This window comes from Myotis davidii, unplaced genomic scaffold (assembly GCF_000327345.1).
Source record: "Myotis davidii unplaced genomic scaffold, ASM32734v1 scaffold71, whole genome shotgun sequence".
NCBI classification, from domain to species: domain Eukaryota; kingdom Metazoa; phylum Chordata; class Mammalia; order Chiroptera; family Vespertilionidae; genus Myotis; species Myotis davidii.
In genome coordinates, this window is record NW_006283588.1 from 5,353,560 (window position 1) to 5,363,371 (window position 9,812).

Genomic DNA, 9,812 nt, shown 5'->3' on the forward strand with positions numbered 1-9,812 from the left:
CAGGAAACTGGAGAGGGCCCTTAGGTCTAGAACCCTGGAGTCACGCCTGTGTGTGTTCCCCACCCCTCCCCCCTTGGCCAGTGCGGGGCTGCCGAGGAAGGTGCGCGCCATCGAGGGGGCCACGTGTGACCTGCGCTGATGCCTGACTGTGGATGCTGAGGTTGGGCCGCCGTCTGACCAGACACTGCCGTTCTCAGCCGCCCCGGGCGGGAAGCATTCCACCTCGGAAACAGCCCCACCTCCACTCAGGAGTACCCGCCGGCATGTCCCAGAGGGCCCGGGTGCCCAAGAGGCACCGCCTCCAGCCCCGACAGCGGGACTTCCCGGGAGAGGCCGCCTGCAGGGACCACCTGGAGCCTCTGCTGCTGTTCTGTGAGGACGACCAGGTCACGCTCTGTCGCAAGTGTTTCCTGGCCCAGGAGCACAGGAGTCACGTGGTGCGCGGAGTGTATGAAGCTGCGGAGAAGTACAGGGTAAGCTTCCTCCAGGCCCCGGAGCCATTCCGGCTGCCTCCTCTCGTGTACTAACTTATTTGTCTGGGCAACAGGTACTATGAGCCTGCAAGACCAGCGGTTCTCAACCTGTGGGTCGTGACCCCTTTGGCGGTCACAGGGGTTGCCTGAGACCATCCTGCATAGCAGATACTTACATTCCGATTCCATACAGTAGCAACATTACAGTTATGAAATAGCAACGAACATAATTTTATGGTTGGGTCACAACATGAGGAACTGCATTTAAAGGGCCAGAAGGTTGAGAACCACTGCCCTAAGACCATTCCCTTGGTTAATAATGATCAAAAAAACAAACAAAAAAAACAGGCATAAGCCATGTTTAGACCATCAACGTCAAGGCTAAGGAAACATCTGGCCAGGGCCGCTGGCCTTTCGGTTGTCCACGGTTGGGGATCTCACGGTTCGATGGCAATTGCTTTACCTGGAATTCTGTGACCTGTTTCTCTGCAGAAGTTGTTTTGGGAGCTGTTGAGCACATTGAAGCAGAAGCTTGAAGCTGCCAATAGCCTATTGGCCGAAGAGCAGGAAAATATGCGGATGGTTCAGGTCAGTGCTTATCTTGATTCTTAGGGGGGGAAATAGCAACTAATGTAAACAAAGTCAAGAGACAAGAGAAAATATTTGAAATCTATAGATAGGAAAAGTATTAATTTCTTAGCTTAAAAGTCAATAAGTGGCCCTGGCCCATGTGGCCCCTTACACGGAAGGATTGTGGTTTCGGTTCTGGTGAAGGGCACATATCTGGGTTGTAGGTTTGCTCCGCACCCCACACCCCCACCACCCTCACCCTCTCGGTTGGGGTGCTTGTTGGAGCAACTAGTTGATGTGACTCTCTCACATCATGTTTAGATGATTCTCTTTCTTCCTCTCTCCCTTCCACCCTCTCTGAAAAGCAATAGAAAAAATATCCTCGGGTGAGGATTAACAAACAAACAACAAAAAAACAATAAATGAAAGACTAAAAACTTAATAGATATTTTTCCATTGATTTTTAGAGAGAGTGGAAGGGAGAGGGAGAGGCAGAGAGAAACATTGATGTGAGAGAGACACATTGATTGGTTGCCTCTTGTACGCGCCCCGACCAGAGCCAGGGATGGAGCCTGCAACCAGGCACGTGCCCTCGACCAGAATCAAACCCGGGGCCCTTCAGTCCTTGGGCTGACACTGTATCCACTGAGCCAAACCAGCTAGGGCTCCTTGTCTTTATATTGAAGTTAATGGTGGACAGGATTTATGGTCGATCTGTGGTGTTTGACCTGAAGGCCATCATCTATATCTGTGTTGCAGGCCGAGGAGCAGAATTTTAAAGAGATGCTTAAGTCTGAGTGTAAGATGATGATCCGGTTGGTGACTGAGGAGAATGTGATGAACTTCCAAAACCTGCAAGGGCACCCATTCAACCCTCACTTGAAAGAAGCCAGCCTGAGTCCGCGGATGAAGTTTATTGCAGAGCTAGAGGAGAAGTACCAGGAAACACTACAGGTGAGATGTAGAAAGTGGCATCCTTCCAATAGGGAAATGACAGACAGAAGAGCTAAACATGTCAATTCCAGAATAAGACATCGGGTGATGTATGAATAGGTTGTATTCTCCCAGCAATTCCATTTCGGAGAATGTACTGCAAATATACTTACATGCGTATAAAACGACACATGGGTACAGGAAGGCTGTAAAATTATTTCCGTCTAGATCCTGGTTTAGAGGTAGTCTTTGAAGTCAGGTTGATGAGGTTCCTGTCTGGGGTCTGCTATTTTACCAGCCAGTATATGTCCTTGGAAGTTATTTAACCTCTGACTTGGTTTTCTTAGCTGTAAAATGAGGATGGATAATCATGGCCCTTGATTCACAACACGGATGTGAAGATTGAGTGTGACAGTCTACATGAACTTTTCTTTTTTTAAAAATATATTTTATTGATTTTTTACAGAGAGGAAGGGAGAGGGATAGAGAGTTAGAAACATCAATGAGAGAGAAACATCGATCAGCTGACTCCTGCACACCCCCCACTGGGGATGTGCCCACAACCAAGGTACATGCCCTTGACTGGAATCGAACCTGGGACCCTTTAGACTCCAACGCTCTATCCACTGAGCTAAACCGGTTAGGGCTAGTGTTTGTACTTTTTGTGCACTAGATAATTATTAGGTATTATTATTGCTATAGCATTTATTGACAACAGATTAGATGCCACCTATATCAATATTGGACTTATGAAGTAAATGTATGTACATAAAAAGGAATGCTCTTTAGCATTTAGAAAAGATACCATGTCTCTGTGTATGGATAAGGAATGTTCTCCTAAAACATATTAATAAGGAAAAAGCAAGTTATCAGGTCAGCAATACATTATTCGTGAGCTTTAAAAAAAATAGCATGAACATGTGCTTTGTGCCTAGGTGGAGCATCTTTGCAGGGATAAAAAGGAAACTGATATCAGTTGCTTGATTAATTCTTATTGATATTTAATTTTTTTATGCAAATCCTAATTTTAATTAGAAGGAAATAGGAAATTTTCAGAAAAAAACTGCAAAATAAAAAAATAATCTATTTTAGGTCCAGGTTATTATCTGAATCAGTGGACGACACACACACTTTCCATGTTAACATAAATGTTTTGTGTTAAAGAGTGCAGTTTCTATTGAAGTGTCCTGCTTGACCCAGGGATGTCCTGGCCTTACCTAATTATGTATATTCCTGGGGCAGCAGGCAGGAAAGTGGGGTTTTTAAAAGATGGTTGAATGAGCAAGTAAGAGAAATCACTGGTTGTCAAATAGTAATAAGGGGATGCTTCTGCAGAGACTGAACAGTCTGGGGAGAGAGAACATGTATAAACTGCAGGAGAGTGAAGTCAGGCTGAATGAACAGATCACCAGCCTCCACAGTGTCACCGCCGAGCTGGAGAAGAAGTATGGGGAACCCTCCTTAGTGTTGCTCAAGGTAAGAGCCCAGAAAGAACCTTCATTACAGTGTTTGAGAAATGAGAAGTGAGCTGCCCTCATTAGGGGTCAGTTCTAGATCCCAATGTTCAGTGATTTGCAGCCACTGAAAGCCGTTTAGCTATTTTCCATTCATCAGAAGCATTATGAATCATCATAAAATCAGTATAGCATAGAGCTACTTCATAACATTATTAATAGTAAGTTTGAATTGAGATGTCTCTTAAATATATAAATAATTGGTTAGTCAAATTATGATACACCTATACAATAGAATGTTCTGCCACCATTAAAAAGGAATGAAGAAACTCTATGGCCACTAAAAAATTATCTTCAAGATACCTGGTTAAGTGAAAAAAAAGAGGCAGGACCGCTTTTTGTTTGGTTTTAGAGACTATGCATATACATACAGACTTATGCTCATTAACATTCAGACTATCTCTGGCAAAATAAACACCCATTTTAATCAGTGGTAACCTTGGGAAATGAGAGTGATATTTGTTTGTATAGTATATTTTTAATTTTGTATGGTAACCTGCATTACCTTTTCAACACATACTATCTTTTGAAGACTATCCGTATTTCCCTGCCAGACCCATATTTGCAATGTAGGTGCTCTTATTTGAGAAGCCCTTACACACAAACCCTCAGGTTCCATTCTGGAGCCAAGGCTACCTCTAAAGACACAGGTAGGTGTGACCCAGTTTTGCTCAGTTCCTGACCTGGCTCCAAGCACCCTCCCAGCCTAGCAGACCTGTTCGCATGCTCCACCCTGGCCACCCTGGCATAGAAAGCAAATACATGGGCTGAATTGAGATGGGTATCCTATATAATAAAAGGTTAATATGCAAATTGTCCCCTCGAGAGTTTGACCGGGAGACCTGGAGTTCGATCGCTCACTCGCTATGATGTGCGTTGACCACCAGGAGGCTGTGCAGAACATGGTGGGCGACTAGCAGTGGCAGTGGGGCGCCGAGGGAGTGAGGGGTGGAGGAGGCCAGGAGGCGAGGAACTGGGGAACCCGGGAACCAACTAGGGAACCGTGTGGTGGCAGCTCTCGGGTAGTGAGGGAAGGAGGAGGCAGGGAGGCAAGGAACCTGATCCACCCTGATCACCGGCCAGGCCTTTGCATAAATTTCATGCACCAGGCCTCCAGTTCTGAATAAGATGGCTGAAGTGAGGTATAGAAAATATTTCTCTTGGGAATATAGCAATAACTTAAAGTGTTTTCTGACTTTTCCTATTCAGTGTTAAAATTTGATATCTGAGAATTAGCATAATGAAACTGAAGGAACTACATGGAAATGGGTTTCATTATTAGGAGATATTTTCTTGGGCATAACTCACAAAATGCTTAGCTCAAATACTCACTAGTGTCTCCTTTTTTCCCCATAGGATGCAAGATCTTTGGAATTGTAAGTTTTCATTTTGGAAATATATTTGGGTCAGAATCAGGGACTAATGTGTGAGCACACGTGGGTAGAGATGTTGGGGTAGGAGCAGGGAGGTCATGTAATCATGTAATGAGATCGTTCTCTGGGTGCAAGGCCCCGGGGTCCCCCACATAACCGAGATTGTCCTTTCTTTATAGGAGTGGTGTTTCACTACTGTGTCAGGGCCTAGAGCCTGCCCGAATCACAGACCCGAGTTCATGCCAAAGACCAGGACTGAGCGAAGTGCTGGAACTGTTTCAAAGTAAGTTGATGCATCTGTTGTTACGTCCTACCATAAATAAAAGTCAATTCCAGATAGCTTAAGGATATAAAAGATCGGAGAGTTTAATATGCTTACACACATTAGATAACTATCAAAATAATTGCATGATCTTGAAACTTAATTGCAGGCAGATTCTACTACTTAAATATTTTTTTAAAATGTATTTTATTGATTTTTTACAGAGAGGAAGGGAGAGAGAGAGATAGAGAGTTAGAAACATCGATGAGAGAGAAACATCAATCAGCTGCCTCTTGCACACCTCCTACTGGGAATGTGCCCACAACCCAGGTACATGCCCTTGACCGGAATCGAACCTGGGACCTTTCAGTCCGCAGGCCGACGCTCTATCCACTGAGCCAAACCGGTTTCGGCTACTTAAATATTTTTAACTTCTGGGGGCGGGGAATGTCAACATGTGCAAACAAGAATTTATATCTCCTATCTCCATAGTTGTCTTTTCCTGAATGTCCTGTCAATGGATTCATACCATAGGTGGCCTTTTGAGTCTGGCTTTTTTTCACTTTACGTAATGCATTTGAGGCACATCCTAGTTTGTTACGTGTTTCAGTGGTTTGTTTCTTTTTGTTGTTGTGCGGTATTCCATTGTATGACTATACTACAATTTATTCATGATGCTTAGGTTGTTTCTAACTTTATGCTATAAAAAATTGCTTACAGATTTTTGTGTGGCTATGACTTCATTTCTTTTGGTTGAATTGTCTATGTCATTTTGTATTCTCACCAGTAAAGTATGAGAGATTCAATTGCTCTACATCCTTGCCAGTATTTGGGATTATTTTTTTATTAGAGCTAACCTAATATACATATACCAGTATATATTACTTTGATTTAATTTGCATTTCTGAACTGACTAATGATATCAAGCATATTTATATATATATATGTTTACTTACTCTTTATCATTGCTCTTTTTTGAAGTATATTTATGAACATTTTTCGCATTTTAAAAATTGTGTTGTGCGTTTTTTTCCTGAGTTTTGTAATTTCTTTATATATTCTGATCATGAGTCTTTAATCAGGTGTGTTTTGCAAAGATTTCTCCTAGTCTGTGTATATTTTCATTTTCCTAATAGTGTCTTTCAAAGAGAAGTTTTAGGAGTAAAGACAGTCTCTTCAACAAATGGTGTTGGGAAAACTGGACAGACATACGCAAAAAAATGAAACTGGACCACCAGCTTACACCATACACAAGCATAAACTCAAAATGGGTAAAATACTTAAATATAAGGCATGAAATCACAAAAATCTCAGAAGAAAGAAGAAAACATTGGCAGTAAATTCTCAGGCACCTCACGTAGCAGAATTTTTGCAGATATATCTCCTAGGGCAAGAGAAACACAGGAAAAAATAAACAAAGTACTCATACAACTCAACAAAAGGAAGACAGGCAATCCAATTAAAGGGGCAGATGACCCAAATAGACATTTCTCCAAAGACGACATACAAATAAATGGCCAAGAGACATGAAAAAAATGCTCAAAGTCGAGAAATGCAAATTAAAATCACAATGAGATATCACCTCACACCTGTCAGAATGGCTGTCATCAAAAAATCAACAAGTGCTGGGGAGGATGTGGAGAAAAGGGAACACTAGTTCAATGCTGGTGGGAATGCAGACTGGTGCAGTCACTAAGGCAAACAGTATGGGGTTTCCTCAAAAAATTAAAAATGAAACTGTCTTAAGATCCGGTGATTCCACTTCTGGTAATATATCTGAAGCAAAGGTTACTTTAGAGCAGTAATTCTCAACCTGTGGGTCGCGACCCCTTTGGGGGTTGAACGACCCTTTCACAGGGGTCGCCTAAGACCATCAGAAAACACATATATAATTACATACTGTTTTTGTGATTAATCACTATGCCTTAATGATGTTCAATTTGTAACAATGAAATTGGGGATCACCACAACGTGAGGAGCTGTATTAAAGGGTCGCGGCATTAGGAAGGTTGAGAACCACTGCTTTAGAGTCTGTTCCTGGTAATTGTATTTTATTTAGAGTGCCTTAGTTTTTCCTTAATGTCCTTTTTTATGTATTTTTTATTTCAGAGAGGGGGATACAAGGGGAGAGAGAGATAGAAACATCAACGATGAGAGAGAATCATTGATCAGCTGCCTCCTGCACGTCCCCTAACTGGGGATTGAGCCCTCAACCCGGACATGTGGCCCTTGACCAGAATCAAACCCGGGACCCTTCAGACAGCAGGCTGACACTCTATCGACAGAGCCAAGCCAACTAGGGCTGTGCCTGGTAATTTTAATATTTGAGTTCTTCAGATTTATTTCTGCTCGTCTCACTCGGTAGTGCTCCCTTCATAAGTGTGTATTTAATGATTTTTTAAATAGGTAAGCTTTCTTTTTTCCTTAGATATTAATTTTAGAAATTTTTTGAGAACAAGGGTGTGCATTCTTCTAGAAAGAATTTGCATTTGTTTCTGCCAGTCTTCTGGAAATACTAAGAGCCTGGGGCAATTTAAAACTTAAAATTCAAGGTTTTGTGGCTTTTAATAATGACATGCATTGGGGCTTCAAGTCCAGAGCTTTAAGTTCATTTGGCCCGAAAACTTGCTACTGGATTAGATGTTAAAGAAATTAAGAAGCAAAGAACTATTCCTGGTTTATGGCTTGAGCAACTAAAGTATTAAAGTGTGCCATTAACGGAAAAAGTAGAACAGGGAAAGATAGAGGTTTGGGAGTTCCATTTTGGATGTAGTATCATTTGAAAGGCCTGTGTATGTTCAACTGGTATTTGGCAACTAATTTATGGAGTAAGTCATGAACTTAGAGAAGATATTTAAAAGTGAGGCTAGATGAAGTCACATTGGGGAAAGGAGTACAAGAAGTAAAAAGGGAGAACCAGGACTAAGCCATGAGAAATCACTGTATGTTACAACAGAAAAAGATAAGAGAAGGAACAGAGATATGAAAGCAAGTATCACTGTCATTCAAGTAAAAGAAATCATATTGAGTTTTCTTATTCTCAGCTTGATTTTTCTGGCGGATTCTCAACAGGTTTTCTAGCCTCTGCTAATACCTTCTCTTTTGATATGCTCACCAACAAGGGCCTGCTGACAGCAATTTCTAGGCATCCATGTCACACTCTGGTGATATGTAAATGAGGAGGGCAATTCAGTCATAGAAATCAACTGTTTTATTAGGAGACTTCGTGCCTCCGGTTGTTCCGGACTTGGAGATCTGTAGGGGACTAGAGTTGGGTCCCAGGTGGTATCTGGCTAGGAATGGATGCCAGGACATTTAGTCCATTATAATTTGTTTGTTCTACCTCCACAGTTACATTGCATCTCCTCCCATCATCTTGTTGTTTTTGCTCCGTGATGTCCTTTCTTGAAACAAAGCTTAAAGGTTCCTTTTCTTCGACTCTCCTAAATCTCCTCTCCCTTATCTGTCTCTGGAACTTGTACCCACTCGTTAGGAAGCCCCTGCATGTTAGAAATGATCAGTTTCTGGCACTGGCTTTGATGAACCCTGTGTTAATCAAATTTCTCTCTCTCTGCAGGACCTATAACTTTGGATCCCAAAACAGCTAATCCCTGCCTTGTCCTATCTGAGGATCTGAGAAGTGTACGACTCAGAAATGTCCAGCACGATGTACCTGGCAACCCCAAGATTGCCCATGGCAACCCCGAGATATTTGACTTTGGTGCTTCTGTGTTGGGTGTGGAGAGCTTTACCTCAGGGAGGCATTACTGGGAGGTGGATGTGGAAAAGACAACAAACTGGCAGTTGGGTATATATGAAGACTCTGCCGCCAGACTCGTGCCCAAAGCTTCCAAAGGTAAAATCTTGCTCATGGGATGCAGAATGGGAACCAAATATACCTTGTGGGTCTTTCCTCCTTTAAAAGGGGTGTACTTGGAAGAGCAGATGCACAAAGTTGGAGTTTTCCTAGACTATAAGTATGGCCAGATATCATTCTATGATGTGACAAAGAGATTCCTCATTTATAATTTCTCTGATCTTGTCTTCAAAGGAGCTCTCAGGCCTATTTTTTCTCTTTGTTTTCCAAATGAAGGCACAAATTCAGACTCTCTTAGCATCTGCCTCCCTGATGTTTTTGTGGTGTGAAATCTAAAACCACAAGACACTCAAAAGTCTAGGGTATGACTTGGTAAAATAATTTATATTAAGTAATCTGATAAAAGATGTATTGTTCTTGAGCTGGAACCCAGTTCAGTACCCTAGAGCTTTTGTATTCATTGTGCTTTTCATATTTATTTACTGTAAGAGGCTACCTTCAAGCTGAGCCTTAACTGAAGGGGACCCCATACTAATTAGAACAACAAAGGCATAGACAGTATAAGATTGGGAAATTAGAGAAATATAGTCCTTAGGATTAGCTATCCTTAGGATTAAGTTGAAGACTCTGGAGATATTTTTGAAAATAGAATTAGGTATAATTAGGACTTTAGATTTGAGGATATCATCATAGTTACTTGTTACCTAATACTGACATTGAGGCATCCTGTTATTGACAGTGTGAAGACTGTAACACTTATTCCAAATGGAGAACAACTTAATTTTCCTGAATATTTTATCTGGGGGAGGTGGAGGTGTTGCTGAGAAATGTGAATATTTTACAATTCTTTTTTTATATATATATATTTTT

The 9,812-nt window shown here is 41.8% G+C and overlaps 1 protein-coding gene across 1 annotated transcript; it reads left to right on the forward strand.

Moving 5' to 3' along the window:
- The first annotated feature begins 263 nt into the window (after positions 1-263).
- On the forward strand, positions 264-9,271 carry TRIML2 (tripartite motif family like 2). The gene is made up of 7 exons (XM_006753804.1): positions 264-473; positions 966-1,061; positions 1,803-1,997; positions 3,312-3,452; positions 4,847-4,866; positions 5,043-5,146; positions 8,703-9,271. The coding sequence occupies exons 1-7, from the start codon at positions 264-266 to the stop codon at positions 9,269-9,271; spliced, it is 1,335 nt and encodes a 444-aa protein (XP_006753867.1).
- Positions 9,272-9,812: the final 541 nt, after the last annotated feature.